This window comes from Myiozetetes cayanensis, unplaced genomic scaffold (assembly GCF_022539395.1).
Source record: "Myiozetetes cayanensis isolate MyiCay16 unplaced genomic scaffold, myiCay2020 scf1, whole genome shotgun sequence".
Lineage (NCBI taxonomy): Eukaryota > Metazoa > Chordata > Aves > Passeriformes > Tyrannidae > Myiozetetes > Myiozetetes cayanensis.
The window spans coordinates 85,548,199-85,575,248 of record NW_026086604.1 but is presented as its reverse complement, the minus strand read 5'-3'; the positions used below and the strand labels follow the sequence as shown (position 1 = coordinate 85,575,248).

Here is a 27,050-nt window from a genome sequence, read left to right as displayed (position 1 = left end):
CGCCCGCGGATCTGCCCTCCTGCTCGCTCTCCCGGCGCTGCCATGGCTCTGCTCCGCACCGGCCCGGCATGGTGGCGCGTCCTCTCCCTGGCCGTGCTCGGCCCCGTGCTCTGCGGCTGCCCGGGGCGGGCAGAGCCGGAGCCGGAGCCGGGCGCGGCGGCGGCGGACCCGCACGGGCGGCACCTCTACAGCGCGGAGATGCTGCGGCACGGCGCCGCCGCCGCCCCACACTTCGTCATGTTCTTCGCCCCGTGGTGGGTACCCGGGGCGGCGGAGCGCGGCGCGGCCCGGCCGGCGCGGCGCCCTCCCCGCCCGCCTCTTCCCCCGTTGACGTGGCGGCGGGAGGCGGCGGGGCCGGCCGGGCGGGCGGCGGCGGGAGGCCGCAGGTCGCGCCGCCCCGAGCCCCGCGGCCGGGGGCGGTGGGGGACAGGCGGGGGTATGGCAGCCGGGGGGCTGCGGGGCGCGCTGGGGACGGGGAGCCGCAGCCTCGCGTGTGCCCGGCCCGGGCCTCCGCGGCCGCGCTTGCCGCCCCCCTCCGCACGGAGTCACAGAGTCAAATTGGGTTGGAAAAGATCTCTGAGGTCATGGAGCGCAACCGATCGGCGCCCGGAGCCGCCCCGGGGCGGCCGGTAGTGCCCCCCGCATGGGGCCCGCGGTGGGAGCCGCTGCGCCGGTCGGCGAGGCTGGGGCAGCCCCGGTCCCTCGCCGGGCTCTGCTTCGCGCCGTTCCTCAAAGGGACCAAGAGCAGCTGCAGTTTGGCGACCGGCACTTACTTAGTCTGTGACAACCCCCCCCCCCAGATGCTTTCATTGCAGAATTTACGTTCTCTGTGCAGCCATGAAATTTAAAGGCGAGTTTGCAAGTGAGAGCTGTAACTCTAGCGCTGTGTCCCCAAGGCCGCAGGTATCCGAAGCAGAGCTGGAGAGTTCTCAGGTTTGCAAGAGATTTGCTGGGCTTCTGCCCTGGACTGGAACATTTGGCACAAGAATGGTTGAGAGGAATGAGGGAACAAGGCTTTGCTGGATATTCCTGGTGAGGAGGACAGTACTTCTCATCCCTGGGTCTTTCCAATGGTTGTTCATAGTCTTCTCTTTTCTTTGCCTCTTCCCATACCTTTTTTTATCTGACTTAGTGATATCCAGTAGAGGTTATGGAGAGTTTTGTTGTTAGGGTTGTTTGGTTGGGTCTTTTTGTTGGTTTATTTTTTTTCTCCCAAGTTTCCTTTAATTTAGCTAAAATAAAGAGAAAAATGTGCAAAAGCTACGTTTTGATCCAAAGTTATCTGTTGCTACACAGTGCTATTTAGGCATGAGAGTCTTTTGAAATCAACAGCAGAAAAGCATTTCCTTTCAAAACTGAGGAACTATTTTTGTTGTTATTAATGTAGACTTATTTATGCCATGTGAAAATGTTAAGTAAAAGCTTCAAAGAGCAGATGCCTTTGTTCTCTGAAGATCATAAAAGTGGAGGGATGCCTGACTTGCTGGTGAAGTGCCTGAGAGTGCTTTAAGGCCTGAGAAATGCCCATGCAGAGCAGGAGTGCTTCTGTTCTCTTCTGCTTTCAGGTAATATCTGTGGTTGTCCACACTTTGACTGAGTGTTTCACAGGCACCCCTAAAACTGTGCAGAGCCCAGTGTACACTGCACATCCTCAGTATGGATCAAAGGGAGTCCTGGCCTTGCAAACTTGGATCATGCTGCGCCTTTGGGAGAGCTGAGGATCTCTGCCCAGCTTAAGTGTGAGGGAGCTGTGTCGTTTCCCAGACTTCTCTGGATGCTCTTTTCATCCTTAGCAAATGTCCTCCAGATCCCTGGGTCTTGGCTTAAGGGCCCTTGGTCTAGACTCCTGGCTGCTGACAGGCAGCAACAGGGCCAGGTTTCAGGTCCAAGGGGAAGAGAAGGACAAAGGGAACATCCAAGTGCCTGAGAGAGGTGCTTATACACACCAGTAGTTTTATTGTCAGTGGGATCAAGGGGCAGCCTGAGAGCCCTGGAGTTCTTGCCCTGTTCCAAGGTGATGTGCAAATCTCCTAATGCTTCTCACAGACTGCCCTCTGTAGTTACAAGGGAGAAGCCCAGCAAGGGGCCCAAGGTTCAGCTAGGATTGTCTTTCAGATTTATATGGATGCTGCTAATGTTGCATCATCAATGCTACCAGTAAGAGTTGGGTTGGAGCTGATGTAATTCTTCTCTTCCAGATTCTTGGAACAAATGTTGCTGAGGACCTCACTCCCAAATGGTGGCGGTACTCATGTGGTCTTACATTTGTGTCAAATATTGCAGGATACTCCAAGAAGAAAGCATTCCAAGGCATTTGCCATCAGATGTCATGAGGTTTTTATTCATAAGGCTGTCCCACTTGGTAGCTACCCTTGGGGATAGAACGATGAGCAGGTTACTGTGTTGGTGGCACACGATACTGAGTTTTGCGCCATGCCAATTGCGTTTCTATGGAGGAGCAAGAAGGTTCCTGGCTCCTTAGTTGGAAGGAATCTCAAATGAGTAGTTTCACTACGTTATTTTGACTCTTACAGATCTATTCAACATACGTTCTTTCTTGGTAAACCTCTGGAAGTCCACTGATCTGCAGCAGACATGATTACCAGAGTTCATTGCTGAACTCTCATTGAATTGAACTCTGTTGACTGGATTTTACCTTAACTGGATTCTTTTGTGCAGAGCAAGACTGGTCCTGTGCTTCTTATACCATTATACATGTCTACTTTTTTAATTGGGTAAGGATTTGCGCTGTATCTTGCTGTGGAGCTGCCCTTGTTGGCTGCTGAGCTCAAGGTCTACTGGTGGCTTCCAGAAATGTCTGTCTTCCCCACTGACTGCAGAGGGCTTATCAGTATCCGCAGGTTTGATACATATGCTCCTTGTGTACCTGTACATCCCTTCTTGTCCTGGCCCAGGAACTCTGCCATCCAGTGTCGCAGATGAGAAATGCTGATACTGTGGGAGGAATGCTGACCCATATGAGGCAGAACAGCCTAGTACTCTGTAGATTCTGCCACAGCAAAATAATCTCTGAGCACGAGTGCTTGTGGCACGCAGTTGTTCAGAATTAAAATGTGCAGCCTGTCCTGCAAACTCTTACAAATAATGTTCTTCCGTCCATGCCTCTTAACATTAGTGGTGTACAAGAAGCAGGGTTTGGAGTCAGTTTTCTTGATTCTTTTTTTTTTGGGTGGGTCTTTCCTATGGCCTTGTTAGTTTCTTTTGGATCTTCATTTGTGTTTGTAAACAGAGATTATGAATGCTTGCAACTTTCTAGCCCATGCAGGGAGGGAAGAGCATCATTGTTGCCCAGCTCTCCTTACTCCCCAGATGTGGAACCGGCAGCTCCTCCAACCCCACTGATGTAGAGTAGTAGCAGCGAAAGACCGTGTGGGTACCTGGGGCTGCATCCATCACACAGGTGTGTGATGTTGCATGATCTTGCTCTCTTTCGTTTTGATCTCCTTGGGTTTATATATTTTTCAGCTTACAAATTTCAGAAAAAGTGTTTTGAGGACTGTCTTATCTTTCAGATATGAACATTTTTCCTGTTTTATTTGCAATTTTAGCTCATATAATCCAAAGAAGGAAAGGAAAGGAGTGTGTATATCAGAGATCACAGTGTTAAGTATGGACAAGGCAGCTCTGTTGCACTTAAAACACAGCTGGTTAATTACTTGAGATTGCCTTACCTAGTTTTCCATGCTCTGTTCTGTAACACCAGCCAGTATTCATTCAGTGTATGGAATCACTGCATCTGCTAGGGGAAAGAACCAGGGAATCTAAAATCCTCCTCTTAGTTGAAGCTCCATGAAAGAATTGACTATGGAGGGACTTTAGTCAGAAGTTAAATGTTTAATAAATATTTGATTTTAATCATAATGCATTGTATCCCTTGACGATAACAATTCAGAATAAGATCCCCTGGGAGGTCGTATTCCTCCACGTTGTGGGAGCATGTGTGACCCACTGTGCCTGACTGACATTCTGTATCTTAAAGTAAATCTCAAGATTTTTTTTTTCTCATAATGATATCAGGACACCTGGAAAGGTGAGAATCCATGCAACTTTTCTACAAATGTATTCAAAACCATTTTTGTGTAAGTGTAACTGTTTCAAGTGGGAGCAACTTAAACCCCCCCCCCCTAAACTGGACAGCCTTGCAGGAATTTTCTAGAAAGCTGGGAGAATTAGAGTGCTTTTATTAATAAGCTCACTAAGTTCAGGGGGTATTCATAGGATTTGTAATGTAAAAAGGTAGTAGCAAGAAGTTACCAGATCCTTCTGGTTTTCACTTGAAGTGTGTTTGCAGCATGCTAAAGTTCTTAATAGTATTCGCTGTTGCTCAGTGTAACAGGGCTGGAGAATGGAAGACTTCTGATTTAACTGATTTAATTTCTGATTTAAAAATTTATTTTTAAATTTATCAGAATTACTGTTCTGCATATGACTTTTCCATGGATTCATTTCCCTCTAAACGCAAGCAACTGTTAAATGATATCTCGTGCCTTCTGTCACAGGTGTGGACACTGTCAGCGTCTCCAGCCAACTTGGAATGATTTGGGAGATAAATACAACAACATGGAAAAACCACAGGTCTACGTTGTTAAAGTGGATTGTACTGTAGATATTCCACTGTGCTCTGAATTTGGCGTACGAGGATACCCTACGTAAGTAGAAAAGGATGTCTGCTCCTATTTTTCTTTTTTAGTTTTCCACGATCCTCTGCCAGTTTCTTGAAACTAAGTTCTAAGCTATATTGTTGGTGGATTTCTTTGTAGCCCCTTGGATCTGATATGTTCATTTTAAGCCTTTTTACCATGTTGCCAAGTATCATGTGATACATACTACTGTTACTCTTTCATTTTTTTCAAGAAACTCTTTTATGTCTTGGACAATGTCTGTGCTTAAATGAAGTCCAGAATTGTCCTTTTGTTTTCTCTGAGAGTACCTCTTTCTCAAGCAACAGTATGTTACACAGCTGTGATATGCATGATAGAGCTGGTTTCTGGTAATGATACTTTTAAAAATAACTTGTCAGCAGTTTGTCAGGTCATTGCAGCATTCATAATTATAGGTGTTCTGTTAGATTTTTAGTGACCTTAGTACTCATAAAATGATAAATAGTATTCCTTAGCATAGCAGTGGTGATGTACAGACTTTTTTCTAGGTAAGTTTTCTCATATTGATCAAGAAGAAATTAATGTGTATTTTAATGTTATGCTTATCTGTTATAAGGAATGTGTGCCTTATTACCTCAAGTTTGGTAGGCAGAACATGATCTAGAGTATCTATGAGAGGTTGGTGCTTTGGAGTTAGACACGTGTTACCTTTTTAACCGCCAAGAAGGAGCACAAAAATTTTTTTTTCACTTGTGTTTTCTTTAAAGCTTCTTACAAAAATGGATGGGATCCTTTCAACTGCTTTATTAAGTACTCACTTTAGTGAGGATAAGTGGAGAATGTAATAATTTCTAGCCCTTGCACAGCCTGTATTTTTCAGTTTCCTTCCCTTTACTCACTTTGTCCAGTGTTTTTGCTGACTCCAGCAGCAGCCTGAACTTTTCATGCGCTCCTGGCTGCACTCACTTGGATGCAGATGAGTACGACTGAGTAGAAGTTTAGAGTTATTAATAGCGTAGTCCTTGTTGAGGTAGGAATTGTCCTTAAGGGCAGTGCGTGGCTGAGTTCCACTAGAAATAACTTTTCACCGAGCAATAGTGCATACTACAGCCCTATTTCAGTATCTCCAAAAGTGAGCATTGGTTGTCTTGGCATATTTGAATAGATTATGTTGTGGTGCTGCTCCTTCTAAAACAGAAAGAGTGTCAGAGATTTTTAATAAGGAAAAAAAATCAATGGATGTGTAATTGCTGCATTTTTGCTTTCTCTCCCTCCTTTTTAAGGTCATTAAATATATATGAATAGTTAGTGCTTGCTTTTGTCTACTTGAAAAGTAGAAATAACAAGGCAGTCATCTGCTAGTGAGAAATACAGAGATGAAGGGGAGTTCGTGATATCAACTCTCTTCCTGTCTGAGTCAGTTTTAAACTAGTCTGTTTTTAAAAACGTGCAGCAAGGGAAATTTCACAGCTTCCTCAGGCACAGAGATATTGTTGCAAGTCCAGGATGTCCTGATCCCTACACTGCTTTTCCAAACACCTGTCAAAGGAAAGCCTGCATCCCCTTTTCATCCCCCGAGAATCAAACTGGCTGAACAGGTCCCTGCACTCGTTAGTACAGTTGTTTCAGGATTATTTGGTCCTGCAAAATAAATACTCTCAACTGAACCAGAGAAAACTTAATATTGTTTGAAGAAAATAAAGGTGCAGATAGTTTTTTAAGCTGTTACCATTTTTTTCCTTAATTTTAAAAAGTATTTCCATGAGGTGTGTTTTAGATGTCCTTTTGTTTAATTTTTGTTGTTTCCTTATTATTTTGACTTTCTGTCACCACAAGGAACATTCAAGAATACCTTAAATAGAAATGACAGTGGGAGCTCCTATCTCTTTTGAATATATTTGCATTATGTGATTTTTCAACACTTTCATATGTTCATTTTTTCCAACTGTGGAACAAGAAGAGAGAGAAAACATTTTAATAAACACAAGAAGCAGTACCAAATGACAGCTTAGCAAGGGGAAGTGAGGGCTAGTAGTTGAAACTCTGATATTCTTTAAAAAATAAGACTAGTTCAGAATTCAATATTACCCCTTTATCAAATATAGTTCCAATTCTAATTTAAATATTTAATAGTAGAAGCTTTAGGTAGTTTATGGAAAAGTTTTGATAGAAGTTATTAAATGTTGTAATCATGAAGTCTGAATCCCTACAGGCAGTCACTTATCTCCTTTGTCCTATTGACTTGCCTCAGTGTGTTTTTAATCACTTTAATACCACATGAAAAGTCCTACATTCCAAGAGCAATTGGGGAACAAAAGGTGAGAAAGAAATTCCTGGGAAAGTAAGTGCTAAATATTTTTCCTTTGGTGATGAAGAGAGGTGAACAAAACAAAAGGGATGCTTTTTGACAAACTGAAATAGGATTCACAGAACTAAATGCTGCAGTTGTTAATTTGCCCTTGCTTATTGATCAAAGTAATATTAGGCTATGTTGACTTTTAACATGGTATTTCTTTTTTGCTGTTTTAAAAATCTCCTTTAAATGCTTACATGGGAATGAAAAAGTTCTACTCATGACCCTTTAAGCTGAGGGAGATGCCTGATGCTGATGTTAATAGTCAGGAGATCTGTTACTGCAGCCTGAGCGGCATTGCTATGGATTAGCAAAGCACGTTGGCTTTCTGAGAATGTTTCCTGTGTGAAAATTTTTGCCTCACTCTTTTCTCACATTTTGATCCTTTAGCCTAAAGCTGCTTAAACCAGGACAAGAACCTCTGAAATACCAAGGCCCTAGGGACTTCCAGGCACTGGAAAACTGGATGTTGGAGAAACTAAATGAGGAACCATCTGTAAGTGAAAAGGAAATAAAAAATGGAAATACTCTTTTCTGCAGACTTGCTTATCTATCACTTCTTTAAGTTAGGTTTCATTTTCCAGCAGGAAATTGCTCCTGAGACTAAAAGTCAGGTCACAAAATCAATATGAAACAGCTTACACAATAGTCAGAGTAGTAATTAAAACTGTCATCCTGTGACCTGACCTGTGTTTCCTGTATTTAAAAGTACAGTATGTAATGCAGTTTTGATGTTTATAATTTTAACGTTTTAAGATACAGTTCTTGGTGTCAATTCAGTTGACACCTGTAGGCCATAGTGTTTCTAGAATAAGAAAAGCAATTTACCTGTAACAAATTATAAATTGCATTTATGTTGGGCTTACTTACCTCTTCAAACATGGGTGCCCTCTTCAGCTCAGTTACTGCCTTTTAATGTTGTGGCCTAAAGAAAAGGTTTAAAGTAATTGGTTAAGTAAGATAAGCTAATACCATCACTAGGAAAACCCTTGAGTTTAGGGGTTGCATTCACATGTAGTAGCCAAGCTTTGCCTAAAATGAAATTTGTGATTGGTGTTTCTAATCAAGATAAAGCTTTGTCGATTGCTGAACCTCAGAGGCTGTGATTATATTTAAACAAAAGTGGTGTTTTTACTAATTAAACATTACATTCTAAACTATTTTGAGAAATGTGCTTTGAGGTTCGTAAAAAAATTCTTTCCAGCTCTAAGCCTAGTGTCTAGAAAGTATTCACTTGCTATTGCTGAAGTGCCAATGAGTTTGCTGTAAGTTTTATACATACAAAGTGTTTGCTCTATTCCCATTGTTGCTGTCTTCTTGGAGCCATTAGGTAGACAGCATTCCTTCTGGCGTTAGGGAAGCAGAAAATAGTTTCTGCACTAGCTAGTTTTAAATAGCCCAAAGACCACTGAAACTGCTGCGATGGCAGATGTGGCTGATGTGACATGCTGCGGAGGGACTGTTCCGTAATTTAAGTGTATTGATATATGGTGATGTGATGAATGCCATAGCAATTACTGTGCTCTGTGACTGTACTACAGCACAGTGAAAGACTGTTATTCCACTGACTGTGATAGCTCTTTTCACATTGTGGCAATCTTTTTCACATTTTGCTTTCAAGTAGTTGTTTTCTAGGAAACATTAGATACTTAAATCAAGCTAAATAAGGACATTGCTTTAGGAATTTAAAATTTCAGGGTACAGAGTCTACGAGACTGTCACAGGACAGTGTGATACGGTAATCAAATGTTGTGTATTTAGTCTACAAGAGAAATAAAAGTTAATTTTCTCATGAATAGGATCCAGAATCTGCTGTGGAACCACCAAAGGCCCCTGAACCTAAGCAGGGAATGTATGAGCTCTCAGCAGACAATTTCAAGATGCACATAGCAGAAGGTAACTGGGTTTTTTTATAAGAGAAACTTACCTATAGAGACATGAGTAGTGAGAAGTCTGCACTAGGAATGTTAGTTTTCAGGGGACCTCCTTCACACTATTGTTTTCCAGTAATACCTAGTGAAAACGGATGAAACTACAAACTGTGTAAAAATGCTGTAGTTTAATTATATATTGCAGACCATGAGAAAGTTTTAAGTATGGCACTCATAAGGCAGTAAAATTACAGACCTAATCACAGGGAAGAAGCTAGTGGGGCTTGCTCAACTAAACTGTCTCTTTTCCCAAATTCCTTACTCAGTCGCAGCCTTGCCACTTACTTTGTGTTTTTGCAAGTCCCATTTCCTGCTTCCCTGGGTGCTGGTTTTTCTTCCTCCCAGGCTGTTATTCTGAATAAGTATCATCCACCCGCTTCCTCCTTACAGCCCCCATCTCCCTCCAGTCTGGCCCTTTGTTTAGCTTCCTTTCTCCAGAATTTAATGTGGGCAAAACACTTCACCTGTTTGGCCATTTTAAAAAATATTTTGTCTGGAAGCTTTAAAATTAATTCCAGGAGGGATACCTAATACGGGAAATTTTAACCCCCACATGGTGGGATTTTTAGCGAATAAGCAAAACGTTACAATACAAACTTTGAGCTGGCATACCAGCAGATGATCTTACTATCTCTGTCTGTTATCCAGAAAGCAAAGGCTGGATTAAATTAAATGTCTGTGCCAATCTGATACCACTAGTGAGGTACATACTAGAACTTCTTAAAGTAACTATGAACTGACTAGAAATATTTTCAAGTGTAAAAGTGCATTTTGTGCATCTAACTTAAAATTTCCCAGCCTGTGGTGCTTAACACAGAGTTAAATCAAAATTCGTAATAGGTTTTCCTCTAAGCCATCAGGGAGATGCTAAATGTTTATCAACTTCAATATCTTCTCAGATGGTAAAGTTCAGTGTATGTGTAAATGTTTTAATATTTTTATTGTAATATTTTTATTATGTATCCATTGGCCTTCATAGAGGAGACATTCTCATGGTCATATCTGATGGTTGAGCAGGTTTACGACAATCTATAAATCTGTTGTCCTCTCTTGACTTCAGTTACAAAAAGTTCAGTGCTTAAATTTAACAGGAGGCTTAGCACTTACACCTCCAAGGTTGACTTTTGCTCTTTTATTTTGTTTTAAAAGAGCCTTGCCTTGATGGGTGAAAAAATGTGCAGCGTTTTGAATTAATTAATCTTAATTGAAGGAAATTATCTGTTCTGGTACTTTGCAATTTAATGTTATACTAATTTAAACTAAACATTAGTAGGAGATAGCATAGAGACTCTCCTCTGTGTAAAATACCACAAAAATCTACTAAAGGCAGCCAATTCTGAGTAATTGACATGAAAATAGAAAGAGCAGGGCAGAAAAAGGAGAGTGGAAAACTGAACAAAATTTTTTAGGTAAATCATAGCCTGAAGCGTTTCTTAGGAAGCACCATTTTTTTAAGTTGAAGTTTAATACTTTCATTTATGCTGTTATATATCCTTGGTAGTTCTTTCTATGCTATAACAGGGCAACTGATTGACATGGTAGAATTAAACATTGAGGTGAATGGTTAGGCTAAAAATATCAGTTTTAATATCTCATTTGTTGGCTTGAGATTGCGAAGCCCTTTGGATTTTCGGGAAATTTGGCAGTGCTGTGGGACTGCTTACAGTATTGAAAACCTAATTGCTGAAGTATTTTGTCCTGGCCTTTGATTCACAGTGTTTCCTATCTAACTCAGGAAATAACATGATAAATTTGCAGCCTGAGATTAGTAGCTAGTCTTTAATTGCAGCCAAGTTCATTCCAAATGAGTTAATTTTTTTTTTTTTAACTTAAAAGGTAATCACTTCATCAAATTCTTTGCCCCTTGGTGTGGTCACTGCAAGGCTTTGGCCCCTACCTGGGAACAGCTGGCTCAAGCCTTTGAGCATTCAGAAACTGTCAAGATTGGCAAGGTAGGTGGAGAGCCCTTAGTTCTGAAATTGTGGTTTGTGTCAATGAATGTTTCACCCTAGGATCATGGTTTTTGTGCTATGATTTGCAAAGAGCAACTGTTTTGTCAACCCTTAAATCCTCTTATAGTCCTAGTTTCTATTTTAATTTTGAGGTGTTTTTTTTTTCTCATACATCTACAGTTGACAGGACTCCCTGATTTTCAGCAAGGACTTCTTTACAAACACAGCTTGCTCTCTGTATTTCAGAGAGAGCTGGGAATAAGTCTAGTACTTCAGATGCAAGGAATAATATTTTGAGACTTGCTTTTTATTGTATGTCTTCTTTGTCAGAGTTTGATAGACTTCAGTATTTATTTTGAGTGGGAAAGTAACTTTTAATCTGTTCTTTACAGCACTGGATTGCTTAGCAAGCTTTAACCCTACAGGGCTCCTTATGAGATATTTCTTTGTTGGTTTTGGGTTTTTTAACTCTTTACACCCATAAACTTTTTAAGGGTTTCAGAGGGTCCTACACCTTAAAAATTGATATCTTGTCCTGCTTTACTATTTCCCTTAGGGTTGATAACCAGGTTCTGTGGTGTATTTACCATGGGAGCTTGTTACTTGTACGTGGAGTGACTTCTGTGCTGAGGTATGGAGGTGGTCTGGCAATTGTAGTTACTGGCTTTATTTGCTGACCCATACCTAAGTCCAGGTGTTTCATGATGTGAATCCCTCTGTATTTGCCAAGAGTGGAAATCTGACTGTGCTCAACTTCCATGTCCTTAAGCTTTCACAGTTGTTCCACTGATCAGAAAGACTGCATAATAGCGGTGTTGTTAGTTCTGCAGAGGGACTCTCCCTCTGCTGTCTCCCCTGCCTCTGCCCTCACAGCACTTTCAGCTGTATTGGGGGTGATGAGCTTGACTTTTTTTTTAATTATTTATTTTTAATACATTTGAAAATCTGCCAATTCAGGTACGCTGTAGATGTACACAGCAGGTCCACGCAGTTGAACTTTAGAGGAGACATAAATGTATAAGCACAGTTGATCTTCAGGGAAGACGTGAATACATACATATATACATATATACACACACACACACATATACATATGTATGTATATATAGTTTTGGTGGATATAAAATTAGATTGCCTCTGAGACTAAGGTATCAGAAGCTATTTCTTCCTTATTTGAGATCTTTGTTTGCTGTCCTAAGGAATCTGTGCTCAGCTGAAGTATCTTTTTGAAGTTACCATTCTCTGGTACCCGGAGAAAAATAAACAAAGAATTTTAAAAATATTTGTTTTATTTAGTTGTCTTTCATGTTCACAGTTCATATTATTGAGAGTTGTTATTTAATGCAGCCACCAAGACTTGTCTTGATGCCTGGACAATTTTATGTAACTGTATACCTTGTGAAAATATTTGAAACATGTCTTGGCTAACATTGTAAGTCTGTAAGTAAACAGGAAACACAGCTGTTTCTAAGAAGGTTGAACCGTGACCTTCATCTAATCTGGGGGAATAATGTCTTAACACTGTTTAATCTTTAGAATTGATCTTCAGTGATCTGGAGCAAAGTGTTTCAGATGTAAAATTTAAAATAGAAGTGCTGTGTTGAGCAAAGGCTCCTATGCTTAAGTTATTTTTTTTTCTGCTTCAATAAAGATTATAAACTCATAACTTTATAGATTGGTTTATGACGTATTAGAATTGAATGTTGCTATGCACTTGGAGCTTCCCTCAGAGTAAAGTTAACTTTCTAGTTGTTGACATGTCTTCTGAAGTCTTTAAAGAGTAGTCTTTAAAAAAATGGATGAACCAATATGACTTTTCTTTAAAGCTCTCTCACATCAGTGTTTTTTGTCTCATTGTCCATGTACTGATTTTATTAGCTGAGAATACCAAGTACTTTTTAATTGAAATATTTAATTATGTCTTCACTGTTCTTTGTAACTGCTACTACTTCCTTCTAGCCATACCTCCCTCCCCATCCCTCCTTAAAAAAAAAAAATCAAACACACACACACACAGAGCCTCTCAATTATACAACCAAGCCACTGTTTGGAAGGCAGACATAATCATTCTCAAGACAGTACTTGGTACTGAGTTTTGCCAAGCCATGTATTGCTTGTTCCTGTATTTTTCTGAGATTTTAAACAAGGGAGGCTGTGATGCTTGTTGTATGTTTATTTTAGGCAGTGAATAGTTTTGGGTTTTTTTCCCAAAATGTAGGTCGACTGTACTCAGCATTATGAAGTCTGCTCTGAAACCCAAGTTCGTGGTTATCCCACACTCCTCTGGTTTAGGAACGGTGAAAAGGTGAGTCTGCAAGTTCAGCAAAAGATCACACCATTTTTTTCTGAAAAATACATGGACTGTGCTTGCATTCTGGAAAAAAGGATCAAGTGGGCATATACAAAAGTCTGCTTGTGAGAAAAATAATGTTGGAGGTTCACTTGGGTACTGGAAGAGGTAGACTTAGTCTGCAGATAAAAGTTAAGAGTTTTTTGCTCCTTGTGTTTTGCAGACAACTGGTATAATGTTCATAAATCTGAAATTAGTATCTCCAGTTATGCTACTGTGTGAGAATTCTGGGTTTACTTTATTCTAATACTTTGCTTCCTGTGGAACATAAAAAACATAACTGAAAGAGAAATAATAATAAAGTATGTAATTTTCACCATGTGTATCAGAAGGTTGTCCTCTGTAAATGTTGCCCATTTGCAGAGTGATGTCTAGAGATGCAAATTTTCCTTCTTATAAATCTGAACACTTCATATGAAACTGTGAGAATCCAGTGGGCCCACTTGACATTTTTCCTTGCAGCAGTTCAAAGAATTACAATATTCTGAAGTTATGGGGAAATAAAATATTTATAAATACCATGTACATGAACAACAGTAAATAAGCTAAATATAAATCGTGGTGTTATTGATAATATATTTCACAATTTCAAGATTAATTAAATGTATTCAGTGGATATTAAAAACAGGTCCGCAAGAGAACCCAGGACTGTGTTTTTAGCTCTTACCTCTGCTAGGTTGGGAGGGGGTTGTTTTTTTTGTCCCATTCATCTTGCATTCCTTTTTGAACATTTACAGTATTGGAGATGTAAGTTTTGCTACTTAGTCCAGTTTAGTGGCTGTTTCTTGTGGCAGTTTTCTGGCACTCTGAAGAGAAACTGGCTGCAAGTACATACCAATGCATGTGAGGTTTGGTATGAGCATCCCTGCAACATCAGACATTCTAGGGAATTCAAATGAAGCAGCACCTGCATTTTTAAATCCCAGCCTGATTCACAAAGGAAGTATGTGGCCTTGTTACCTCTCAAGCAGCAGTGCCTGGCATATGTCAGAAGCAGAACTGGAAGCTGAGGGAGTGCTCAAATCAAGCATGATGGCATGTCCAAGGCAAGAGGTTTTCAGTTTAACTAAACTTTTGTCTTTGTATGATGTCAGTTGGAAGAATGTAAAGTGTTCTGCTGGGTTTTTTTGAGAATGGTTTCCCACTTGCTTTAATTTTATTTTTCAGACAGCTACAAATGGCAAGATACTTTGCCACAACCATACTCTCTTGATATAGAAAAGTTAGTTTTTCCTTGACAAGCCAGATCAATTTTTCTGACCCTTTCTAATAATTGACATTTGAGTTCCTCAGAGTTATTTGAATCAAGAATGCAGTGAAAGAAAAAAATCACTGCTGTTATATTTGGTAAAGCTGAACCTTAGCTGTTAGTCTGAGCAATGTATTTCAGTTCACATCAAACTGTCTTTTCTCCATTGGCAGCGTGGTATTCCTTGGTGGCATACTGCCACAGCCATCACATGTTCCTCTATGGCCTGATACAATACATTTTAAAAAACACAACCCCAACAACTTTCCAATAACCTGGCCCAGAAATTCCTGGAAATCTCTCTGGCTGCTATGATAGTGTTCAGTAAGGGGGAGAACTGCTTCAGTCATTCAGCCTTGTTTTCCATAATACCATCTTCCCGTGTGTCATAATTGAAGTCTGGTATGACACCATCCCTTTTGGTTAGATGGAGCAGAAACCCTGGGAGGAATCAACGGGCGCTGACCCTGCCCTGCTGAAATGGATACAAACCAGCAGGTACAGGGTTCTTGCATCAGCTTAGATTATTTTCTTAGTGGTTTAGAGCCAGTGCAAGGGAAGGGGCAATACTTACAAGCAACATTATCAATGGCAAAAAAGAAAAACATGTAGAAGGAGCTCCAAAGGTATAGGAAAGTTGAGGTGTCTGTTCTTCCTTCCAGTGTGTGGAAGATTTTATGTTGTTTCTTGAGTCTTCCTCATCTGTAAGTGGAGATACAACTTGTCACCTATGCCTCCTTGGACCACATCTCAAGAATTCTATCCAAAATGGTTATGTAGTACCTCTCAGATAGGATCTTGAACAGAGAAATAAGTATTAATTTTCACAGAGAACCCTGAGGGCAATCACACAAGTTTGGAGAGGGCCAGCAGTGGATTTGAGACTAGAAGCTGCTTGCAAGTGCTCTGATTTCTTGTTCTCTAGAGTTGTGAAAGTAACTGAAATCTGGGGAATCATCTAAAGCAAACTGTGGCCTCTCAGAGATCTGGCTGGTTGACTGCTTTATGTGCAGGTTAAAAAATGGGACTTAATTGAGAGTGGTGTTGTTGGAAATGTTTGCCCCACAGCAGGCACCTGTTGTCTCTTGCTCCCGGGTGAACTTAGGTTCCCAGAGTGTATTGCCTTACTGTTTGGATTTTCTGGAGATGTGTGACAAGCGTATAGGCCAGAGGAGTGACTGCAGTCTGGTGACATCAAAGTTAAGGTTTTCAGCCCTGCCAAAGCACTGGGCAGAGCTGTTGTGGTAACAGAGACCACCACCAAACAGGGATGGATGTGTTATTGTTCATTGCAGTAGCTTTAGGTTCAAAAGAGTAAAACCTAGAAAAAGCTGACTACAGTGAGAGAAGAAGGTCAAAGTGGAGAAGGGTCAAAATTTTACAACTACATTTCTAAAATACCTTTCCCTTTGAGAAAATTTTAGATTGTTCCCTTTTGGAATAGAAGAATCTAAGGTAAAACCTAAAAACATGGAGTGAATGGAATGTCATAGAGAGGTTTAAGAACTAGACAATCATATTTATTATTAATATGTTTATACTTGGCGATCTTACATTTTTCTGATAATTATTTACTTGCTAGATTAACTGCATATACACAGTCGCACAGACTTATTTGATAATTGTAGGGTGACCAATACAAAGGGAAGAGGGACTTCGATTCCTTAAAAGAATATGTGGATTCCCAACTACAGAACTCTGGTAAAGAGCCACCAGCAGATAAACCTGCTGAAGCCCCACAGCCACCTGCAGAACCCACCCATGTTGAGGTAAGTGCTCCAGTACTTTGCAGTGATGTTAGGTGTTCAGACTGTTTTAGCAACCTATCCAAATCTTCCATGTGTTTTTCTCTCTCTGATAGATTGACAGTTTCTGGATGTAAACTGTACCAAATATTTTCTTGGTTATCTTTCAGTTGTTAATGAGTGGAATCAGATCATAAATCCTAGGGATACTTTTACTAAACTGATGAATTAGAGAAGGAAAAAAAAAATCTGGCTCCTTTTTTATGGTTGCAGTAAATTGTTTATTAGATAAAGTGGCATAAATGTGGTCTTTTTGGTCCATGGAACTTCTGGTCTGTACAACAGCATATTTCATCACTATAAAGATGAACATTTCTTGCAAGATTCTCACTTGAACCAGGGAGATGGTGCATGCTGCTAAGCCCCTAAAAAAAGCCTGGGTCCTATACTTAGTGACTATCTGCAGAAACAGTGAACGAGCAAAGATTATGAAGACCAGTCTAGATATGGTAAGGTAATGTGTCCTGAAGAAAACTCCTTGAGTTTGGAGACTTATTCTAATCTTGGTTGTAGAAACTGCAGGCTTATAAAAGTTGCCAAGACGTTGGAAGGAATAACCTTTGCGTAGTTGTACTTCTTGTAATTTAGTTTTCTGACTTTCTTTAATCCCTTTGGCATTTCATTTGCCATTTTGTGAGATGAATGAAAAATGGACAAGGCTGATTTTCAAGCACAATTTTTCATGAAGTGTGGAAAAATGTACTTTCTGCCTAGAAATTAAGGGATGGGGATTTACAGTCCCTTCTGATGTAGAATGAACTTAAGTAATTAAGCATCAATAATATTAATATAAATACAGTTTATATGTAGCTTCTTACAGGGAATATTACCTTTCCCAGTTGATTTTTCCAGCAGCATTACCCATCTTGCATAAAGTGGCTTACCAAACATTATAAACCACATAGATTTGTAATTTTCATACCCTTCAGTTTTTGTTGGGGTTTTTTTGTTGTTGTTGTTGACCTCATATTTGGAAGATCCTAACAAGCTGGTGTTAGTACAATGCAGAAAGTAATTAGTCATCTATTTTTATAGAAATAACACAAACCACATGTGACGCAAATTCCCACTTATGCCTTGCATTCACCAGCACACACACACACAAACAGGAAAGGATTGTGGAGAGATTTTTCTGCCAAATAGTAGTAGACAGACACAGTGTAGGACTCAGCTTGTCCTTACAACTTCACATTGCAGCTTTGGATGCCACGGCTGCCTGGTCGCTCAGTTTCAGACCCCTTGATACTGGTTTTGTTTTCATGAGTTTTGAAACAAGGGGCCAGACCATGTAGCCAGCAAACATTGACTGCATTTGCCATCAGCTGACCACAGCTTGGTACCACAGGCAACAAAAGCAATGAGTTCCAACTCCAAATTTGTGTCCCAGTGTTGGGCCCTTACACAGATTCCCCCATGTCTTACACAGGCCAGGTACTTGCCAGCCCTTTTATGGAAGCTGTCCTTTAATGTCCATGAGAATTCTCTTCTTCCAGACATGGCTAAAATTATTCAAAAATGATCCAGGTGGGTTAAGGTGGTGTGACATTATGTGATTGCATAAGATGTCTTCTTTGAAGAAACCAAGCTAAAATTGAGCTTTCTGGTATTAAATTTATTTTTGTGGCTATATAGTTCACATCAATATTCTGCTAATAATCTACAGATTTTTAAAATTTGGTTTGCTGTGTGAATCATGGGAAAGATGTTACTTATGGGGTTTTTGAATGTCATATCTTATATTGTAAATTAAGTTTGGAACATCAGTTTTAGATATCCATTTAGGAAATTCAGACTAGAAGAATACTTATTTTCTGCTTTTTGCTTAATTTAATTATTTGTTATTATTAAATAATTAGAAAATATAATTTCTAATTTCTAAATAATTCTTTAGAGGTAATAATATTTCAACTTAATGAAATAATTTCATGAACTCAGATCTTTACAGAAATGTTTAAAGGTGCTGGGTAATTTGTAATGTCAAATTTCATTTTGGCTTCATAAAACTTACTGGGTGATCTTGTTTTTTCTTCTCCTTTCCTTTGAACTTGAACTTTTATGGGCATGAGATTTATTTATTTGTTTCTAATCCCTCCCACCCTTAAGGGTTTCACACAAAAAATGAAGTTTCGGTTCTGTGCTCTCATATAAGACTGTAAGCAACATTCTATCTTCCCATCATTCCCTTGCTCCTGATGTTATCAGGAGTAAAAATTGTTCCTGGCATCCATAGAAGTGTGGTGTTATGATGTCCTCTTGACAGGCAAATCTGTATTTCTGGTAACAGTTTTTTCTGTGTATGCAATGCAGGGATATAGCGGACAGGGAGAACAGCTGTTGAGACATCACTAATGTGCCTTGAATACCTCATTAAAATCTCAGATGGCCATTAAGTGCTTGAAGCCAACTTCTCTAAGGGCTGTTCCTTGAAACAAAGTGTATTAAAATTAAGGAGATTTTTTACAACAACTTAAAATTTGGATACAGGCAAATCCCCTGAAAATAGGGAAGCTCTGTTTCTCCATTAATGGATGAGATGTGGTGTGAAATACAGTTTTCTCTATATTTCTCTAGGGGAGGAAAGTAGCTGAGAGGTAAAAGTGAGGTCTGCTGCTGCCACTCTTGTTTATATTACTAATAATATTATCTTTTCCAGTTTCAGTTTCCCTTTTAGGCAGGTAAAAGCTAAATTGGCTGATGTTGTATATACAAGAAGTTTTGACCTTTTTTTCTCTCTTTTCTTTTTTTTTGGTCTTTTTTTGAAGCAGGCTGCAGTGCTCTCTCTCTCTGAAAAAGACTTTGATGCAACCATTGCTACAGGGATCACCTTTATTAAATTCTACGCTCCATGGTAAGAAGTTTGCACCTGTTGTTGTTCAGGATTATTGTTGGTCTAGGCTGTGGGGGCATTAGTTGCTGTAGGTCTTGGAGTTGTGTGTAGTACGGTATCTGTTGTCTGGATATAAACCGTGAATTAACTGAAGAATGTGTGTGTTGGCAAGAGTTACAGCAGAAAAGCTCAATCTGGTTTTAGCTCTCTTGGGATGCCTCTCTGTGGAAAGGCTGACAGAGAAACTTTACTGTGTCAGCGTCAAGGCAATGCTGGGGAACAAGGAGAATGAAGCTTGCTTTGCAGGCTTAGCATGCTCCTATCCCTTGATTAGGATAAGGTGAGGGGAGTGTATCTCCAGTGTTGAGAAAGGAAAGCATACTGCATTTTGAGCCCTTTCCTGTCACAACCAGCTCTCTTGGAAGCCTCATTTAAGCACCTGATTTTTGATACAGTCTGTTGAGCTGTGGATAATTGCCTGTTAACTCTTCACACGAGACAATTTTAAGATGTTCTTAAGAGTGGAGGTTCATGTAGTATGTTCTTACAGTGACCCAAGGTAGAAGTTTCCAATACAGATGGTGTAGGTGTAGACACCCAATGGAAGGCACTGGAGGGGGAAATTAAAGTAATGTCCTATCTGGCATCTGCCATTACTGGTATATACAGCAGAGCCTGGGACTCCAGCTGGGTTAAGACCTCAGTATTACAAACTCGTAGTACAAACATTTCTGCCTTTTTCTTACTGTTCCCATTGTGAGAGAAAAAGAACGTTTAACAGTTCTCTCTCTGGTTTATAGAAGTCATCTTATTTGTGCCTCCATTGAATTTAATGAAACTGGCATGCCATCTTGCTCATCCATTTTCTGGTCTCTTAGCCAACAGAAGGAAGCCTAGTGTAGGGGAAGAGATTAAAATTAAGCTGTATGTCACTGTGTGGAAGATAACACATCTAGCATCACTAGCCATCCCATTAATGTAGTATATAAAATATAAAAAGATCTTTTGTTTGGGGTGGTAAAAGACCCCATTACAAAGCAACACAAGCAAATGCAATCCATATTTAAATGTGCTCAGGCGTATCAAGATATTAACTCTGACAGTAGGCATGCATGTAGGCAAGAAGTATTGTAGGCAAGAAGTACCTAGGAATGTTTCATTTTATGTAAGCTCAATGATGCAGTCTTTTCCAGGTTGTCACCCTTTTCACCACAGTGTGGTTTGCTGCTTGAGAGCCATTTCTATGCTCTCTTCCATCTGAAGGAACTGCTTTTGGATGCGAGCAAGGATTTTCCACCACTTGGTTAAGAAATACCCTGCCCACAGCGCACGCACGCCTTCGTGTTTGCTGCTCTCTCCTCACTCGCTCCATCCCCTCTGTGCTCAGTGAGGGACTGGGACTGAATCTGTGCCTGTGCTGCTATTGCGCCACCAGCTGAACTGGCTGATAAATTCAGTTTGCACCTGTGCACAGAGCAACTTCCAGTCCGATTTCTGAACCCAGGGCTTGTTGGCATATCTAGGAGTTCATTATCTGAGAAACTTTTTTTGGAAAATTTTGAGATAAAGAAATGCTCCCTTTTTTATTAGTTTTTATTAATAATACCATCTCCGCATCTCATGAGATTTTCATGGGATGCTGCCATATCTCACAGATAGGATCAGTGTTGGATGGCAGGCTGAGAAACGGTGGTGGTTCAGAATGTAGAGTCAAGTTCTTAAACCAGTGCATGCTCCCTGGCTGCAATGTTCAGAAAGCTACTGTTTAGCAAAATGCTTCCTATATTTATATAGCTGGTATCCTAGTTTTAGCTCTGTAAGTCAGGCTTATGTATACAGTTGTAGTACTCCCCATATAAATGAAATTATTCTCTTCCAAGTGGATTAACTTATGCAAGGCTCAGCAAAGACTATTATGTTGCTTGCTAGTTCTGTCTGTCAATTAGTTTTGGATAAATATTAATGTTAACTTGCATAGTAAGTATAAAATCATCCTGTTCTAGTAGGTTTTGTGCGTGGTCAGAAATGCTTTCATACTGTCACTATGTATTAACAAGGTGGTTTAAATATACACTGGCTTGCATTAAGAAAACTTTTGCTGAGACATCTTTCATTATTTTTGTAAATGCCCTGATCCAGCCTCAAGGCAATTATGGGGCTGTTTTAATAATCCAATTAAGGTGCAGCTGGGTTAGAACAGAATGAGCAATGCAGCTTTAAAATCTAAAGTGCTTTGGGAATTCTTCTTGAAGGCAATAAGAAGTTCACGTTAGGAACTTGGCTAAGCCAAGTTCAGAATATAAACAAAATTACTATGCATTGGTCAAGGAGGCCATTAAAAACAGCGAGAAATTTAATAGGGAAATTAAAATATCATTTAAATAATTAAACTCAAGCTATGTAGCTTTATGCTACCTGAAAACTTAATTTGTACTACAGACATTCTGTGCCTTCCTAAAAGCATGTTTGTTTCCAAGAGATCCCTTTTTTTTTTTTTTTTTTTGTTCCAGTTAAATATTCTCTCTGCTTGTCTTTATTTGGCTTCATATTTCTCTGTGGGGTAAAATACTAATGCACCGACATCTAGAATACCATTCTAGGCAAGACTAACAAAGGCCAGAAAGTACTTCACTGCTTAACTTAAATAAAATCACTTCTTTTCTTAGCTCATTTACTGACATAATAGTGCAAGGGACTTGGAGGGCCAAATCACTAGCGGATAGGAAAGGCAGCTAGTTAAAGCAATTGCAGCAAGACAGTAGAGATAAACTGGAAAGTATATCTGCTAAACAAATCTCCCTCTTTTGTTTCTAGGTGTGGTCACTGTAAGAACTTGGCTCCAACTTGGGAGAACCTTGCCAAAGAGCAATTTCCAGGTTTGACTGATGTCAAAATAGCAGAAGTAGACTGCACTGTGGAACGTAACGTCTGCAACAGATTTTCTGTAAGTGTGAAAGATCTGAAATGAATGAGATAATATGGGGTACCAAATGTTGCAGTCCAAACTGGCTGCTGCAGTCCAGGTGCCTGCTGACAGTGATGTTTGTTAGCCAAAAAGAGGCAGTTCAGAACAGCACCTGGGTGACACCATTTCTCTCCTGGGCTATTCATTTGGATGTGGTCATTCTCATTACTGGATAAAGCTGAAGAAGCCCCTATTTTAAGAAGCCTCCCTCTGTGAAAGCACCAGGGCAGTCTTGTGGTATCTGATGGAAAGTTCTGTTCCTAGAAAAAAAAAAATCTTTGGTGCTGGTAGGCAGACAATTGAAGACAGAGCTGCTGTCCCAAGAGCCTAGAGGAGCATGTATTATTCCATTCACTTAAAACGTTGAGACATTTCAGATTGGCATTGAAAGTTCTGCTGTGGGTTTGTGTTTTTTTAAATTAAAATGGCCTATTGTCTCAGAGGGCTTCAGAGGCTTTTCATAGTCGGGTAAACATGAGTGATGGATACAAGTTTGAACATTAGTAAGTTCCCTTTCTGTATGTGTCTTTTGAAGGTACGTGGTTATCCTACACTTCTGCTTTTCCGAGGCGGAAAGAAAGTCAGTGAACACAATGGAACGAGAGACCTCGAATCACTGCATAGTTTTGTCTTGCGTCAGGCAAGGGATGAACTGTAATAAAAGTCTGGATGCTCTGCCCCTGGCTGTCTTTGTACAGTGGCTGAGGGATTTCTATCTTTGCTAATTTTCAAATAGTGTATTTGGGGGGTGGGGGTAGGATTGGGGCTTTTTTTGTTTCTTTGTTTCTAGGAAATTGAATGTACTAAACATTGGTATCTTCCCCTTGTGTGTGTGTTAAAGACTTACTACCCTGCGTGTGAAGGAAAACAAGTAGCTACTGTGCAAATGGGTTATATTTTCAGCATTGGTAGTATTACTGCATTTCTGCATTCCTGCAATGAAGTGTAAATGGTTTCCTTTGAGACTAAAATACATTAGGAAAACCAACTGACGGGCAGCAGTACAATATTTCTATCTTCAGGTTAGATTTGGTTAAAAAGTAATCGTTACAAACTGCTCACCATTACTAGAGAGGCAAAAGCTACAGCTGCCCTCTACAACTGTCCTTAAATCCTATTTGTGTTAATATAGCTGCTGAAAGGTTGAAAACACACACACCTTTGGAAGATACCAGGCCCCCATGAGCTGGTTGTTTCCTGTTAATCCTCTCAGCGTGGGAGGTCTAGCCATAGTGGAAGTGATGGTACTGTAACATGTGCCTGAACATTACTGATGCCACCCTGTACATGTGTCAGGTGGATTTTTATAGGCTGCTGCCATCCAGCTCCAGAGGTGCAACTATGCTCTACTTCTATAGAGCCAGAGTGAATAATAGGTGCTGTTATACCTGCTCCATTAATAGTAAATGGTCAGTTAGACTTCCGAGCTGATGATGTCTTTCCTCGCCTGAATCCAAACTTTGTGCTGGCCTGCTCTTTATTCAGAGTACTTGGAGAACAACAAGTGGTACAAAGTTAATACTTTTAATACTTTTTTTCCATTCAGCTGTTCTACAGTAGTGTAAAATAGTTCCCCCTTCTTCTTGAGCCTTAACCTTTTTCCAAGCAGTAAGCATTGATGAGTTTGAATGCTAGGGCCACGCACTTTGTGGTATCTTGGATTATAATATGAATCTATTCTTTGGTGCATAAGATGTTCCATGTTAGATTTAATTGAAAGCCAAAGAATTTACATTGCAGAGACTGTCATGATACAAAGGCAACAGCAAACCAAGGACCTGAATTCTGCTGTCTTGTGCACAGAAACTCATGGAATGAGGATAGCTACAAGCTAATTTGACTAATCTGTCAAGATACTGGGTTTCGTCCATCATATGGAGTAGGTTGGGTTGTTTTTCTTTTTTATTAAAAAAAAAAAAAAAAAGGCAAAACATCTATGAACTTTTCAACCAGTGAATTTCTCCCGGTACTTCACTTCACTGTCTGTCCAGAACTTTTGATTCTGTTCAATCTAAAAATGTGTGAAGGTGAAAAAGTCACAGTGAAAGCTAAGTGTTGTACAGGCAGATGTATTGGAACAATGTGTATACTTCTGTCTTACAGGAAGCCTTTATTACATTTTTAACAACTTTCTAGTGAAGCACAATCTCATGAGTTTCTTGTATAAAATCAAAGTGGTACAATTGTTTACACTGAGATTTTTCTAAATAAAAACTTTTTAAAAAAGCAGTCTTTCTATAAATGATACAGCACAATGAATATACAGTGACAAGTGCAATAAATTATAGCTTGTATTTACAAGAAGCCTTTTAAATGCAAGTAGAGGTAAGTGCATTTAATACAAGTTTAATATTGATCAAAACAATTTGCTAGTAGCTTCTGCTAGACAAACCATGGTTACACTGTGTATCCTTTAAACCAATTTGTTAGTCATGTGAGTTGAATGGAAAGGGTTGCAAATGTTGTTGACATTCTGTCTTCCTGTAAACAAACTGTCCAGCTAGAGAATGAATGGCCCCTAAACTTTTACATCCGAATTACAGCTTTAGAAGTGTCCTGACTTCCTTCCTGGGCAACTGGTAGTAGATGAGGCCACCTCGTTTGTGGAGGGGAAGGAAGTTGCATAAGAACGAGTGTATGAAGTTGTACTGCTCAGTCAGAGAGTGAACTGGTAAGACCAGCCAGGGTCTGAGTTCATGGTAGTGTTTCTAACACATGGTGCAGCCAAGCCATCTTACGCTTGCAGGATCAGAGTTAAACAGTGCTTGGAGCATAAGAGAACTGAAACATTTACTTTGGCACAATTTTAGATGCTTACTGTCATGACAGCTGTCAGGAGGAGACCATCAGCCTAGGCGTAGTAGCTGGTCCTTCTGGACAAAACGATCTTGCACGAGACGTATGCTCTATGACCACAGTGCCAACACCACTTTCTTTAGCTTCTCTGCCTCTCCCCCTTGTCTTCCCTCCCCACTCCCAAGAAAAAGACCTTACTTTTTTTTTGGGTGTTGTTAGCCCATCTGGTAAAACTGCAGCACATGTCCAAACAACTGCTAAAGGCCAAGCTGCTATGTGAGATTTAAGACCATCCCAGCCAAATAAAGCGTGTGGGCATATTGCTGCTGCCGCTGAGCTGAGCAGCCACCGCGGCGTAGGGTCAGTCTGTAAGAAGTCCAGCAGTTTGTTCACACCCCAAGGGGTGGTCCCCACACCCCGTCCTCCCACAAGGCACATACGTGGTGTTCTGAAACGTGGTACATCACATGCTTTTTTCTCCAAGCTCCTGAAAGCAGGGAAGGTTGTATCAAAGTTCATGGTAGCATCACAGAGTCCATGTGAAGACTGTTTGTCAGTGACATCCACAAGCTCTTACTACCATATTCCTGTATTTCTTCAAGATTACATTAGAATTATCATCAAAGTAAAGAACAGATATGGCATTTAGTTTGGTAGGTGCACAGCATGGTTTGGGAACGTAATCAGGATTCATAAGATGAACCTGTTGCCAAGAAAGAAAACACAACTGAGACAATGGTATCTTGTTTACAAGTTCACCTGGTGTTTTGGCACCGAGCTGGCTGGAGACTTACCAGAGTTTGGACAATGGCATGATTGGTTGCGTTCATATGGGCATTGAGTGGGAATGAGCACTCCCCATCACAGTAGTTGGCTGCGTAGCCCTTTGGAGCGATTATCCAGTCCTTTTTAGGGAAACAAATAGAACATGATTCAACAGACAACTGCATGCAATTAAGAGCATCTGAAAATTTTCCACTAATTTTTTTCTTGAGGGTGAAAATGTGTTTTCACTGAAACCGTTAGGCCTTTGGGCTTTGGGGTTTTGTTTTTTGTTTTTCTTGAGCCATCACTTTTCCAAGGATACACTGATTTTAATGTCCAAAGAATGGTGCACATGTACGTATTGCCATGAACTAAGAGAGTTTTATCCCTAAAATTCTTGCTGGGTTGCCTTGGGGGATTGTGGTTTGGAGGCCTTTATGTTCCAACATTTCCTGCAGGTTAGGCCCTCTGGCTGAACTACCTTTCCTAGGTTGAGTCACAGCCACAGCTGGTGCCCCCTCATGGAAAAAATCACATCCATGCATTCACACAGGCACAATTCAAACCTGAGGGAGATCCACAACAGGAATAAAAAAACCTGGTGTGGTGCCTCACAGACACTCTATGTTATACACCCTTAAACAGGGACACTAGCCTGCTAAGGCCACTGTGGGAAGTCTTAGCTGTGTAACAGCATCTACATATCTGCCAGACTTTTCAAGGAGTGCCAGGACAGCCAGCCTGAGCTGCATGTGCAAACAGGTGGCCTCAGTGGCACTCTGAGTCCCATGGTAAGGAAGAAGGTGACTCTTCACCAAAGGGCTCATAAAAAAATTACAGCTTCTCTGCTGCTGACACGAAAGAGCCAAAGGAAAACAAAAAGCAGCAATAATTAACAGGAGATATTTTGCTTCCTTTGGTGTCAGGCTCTGCAGGTTATCCTGCAGAAGAACATACTGGTATGCCTCATGTGCACAGAATTCTTAGACAATTTCCCCTTTACCAGACAAGAATTATCTCTGTTTGCTCGAATTTTGCTAGAGTGGGCCTGAGCAGCCAGACACTGTTGCCGTAGCTTTGCTAGCCAAGTTTGCTACCATGAGGATACCTGGGCATAGCAAAAACTCCATTTTACTGTACTAGTTCACCTATAATTTGCTCCTGGTAAACTAAGCTGCTTTTCATAAGAAAATCATCCTCCTGCTAGAGAAGCCAGTACAGACTGTGTAATTAAATTTGTGGTTTAATGTGCTGTAAGAATAAGAGAAGTGCTCTGCTTAAAAAAAAACTAATGGATGTTCTGAAGAAAATTGGAGTGCCAAACAACTGCAGGGGGCTGCTGCCCTGCCTTGATCATCTCCCTGCAACAAGTAGGACCTGGATTCCAACTCTACCAACGAGCCCTGCTGGTTTGTGGCTTGCCTTCAGCAGCATT

At 40.4% G+C, this 27,050-nt stretch overlaps 2 protein-coding genes across 3 annotated transcripts in view; one reads left to right on the top strand and one right to left on the bottom strand.

The window, feature by feature from the left end:
• TXNDC5 (thioredoxin domain containing 5) lies at nt 1-24,283 on the top strand. Of its 2 annotated transcripts, none has more exons than XM_050312606.1 (10): nt 1-254; nt 4,521-4,670; nt 7,366-7,471; nt 8,775-8,871; nt 10,743-10,858; nt 13,077-13,163; nt 16,086-16,226; nt 19,025-19,110; nt 21,904-22,033; nt 22,590-24,283. In XM_050312606.1, the coding sequence occupies exons 1-10, from the start codon at nt 43-45 to the stop codon at nt 22,710-22,712; spliced, it is 1,248 nt and encodes a 415-aa protein (XP_050168563.1). In that variant the 5' UTR covers nt 1-42; the 3' UTR covers nt 22,713-24,283. The 2 variants fall into 2 exon arrangements, with proteins under 2 accessions (XP_050168563.1, XP_050168653.1); XM_050312696.1 differs by having other exon boundaries at nt 35-254; nt 19,028-19,110.
• Nucleotides 24,284-24,640: 357 nt separating this feature from the next.
• The window catches only part of BMP6 (bone morphogenetic protein 6), an 86,834-nt gene continuing 84,424 nt past the window's right edge, over nt 24,641-27,050 (bottom strand). The window contains exons 6-7 of the mRNA XM_050312492.1: nt 25,645-25,755; nt 24,641-25,553 (exon numbers count right to left, since the gene is read on the bottom strand). Coding sequence (XP_050168449.1) covers nt 25,404-25,553; nt 25,645-25,755 — 261 coding nt within the window. The 3' untranslated portion in view covers nt 24,641-25,403. The remainder of the gene's footprint in view (nt 25,554-25,644; nt 25,756-27,050) is intronic.

What these genes read in the sequence shown, in the direction of transcription:
- TXNDC5 (XM_050312606.1), top strand. Translation starts at nt 43, where the DNA reads ATGGCTCTGCTCCGCACCGGCCCGGCATGGTGGCGCGTCCTCTCCCTG. An exon ending in CAAGATGCACATAGCAGAAG is followed by an intron (nt 8,872 to 10,742) that starts GTAACTGGGTTT and finishes TTAACTTAAAAG; the next exon opens with GTAATCACTTCATCAAATTC. An exon ending in GGTTTAGGAACGGTGAAAAG is followed by an intron (nt 13,164 to 16,085) that starts GTGAGTCTGCAA and finishes TGATAATTGTAG; the next exon opens with GGTGACCAATACAAAGGGAA.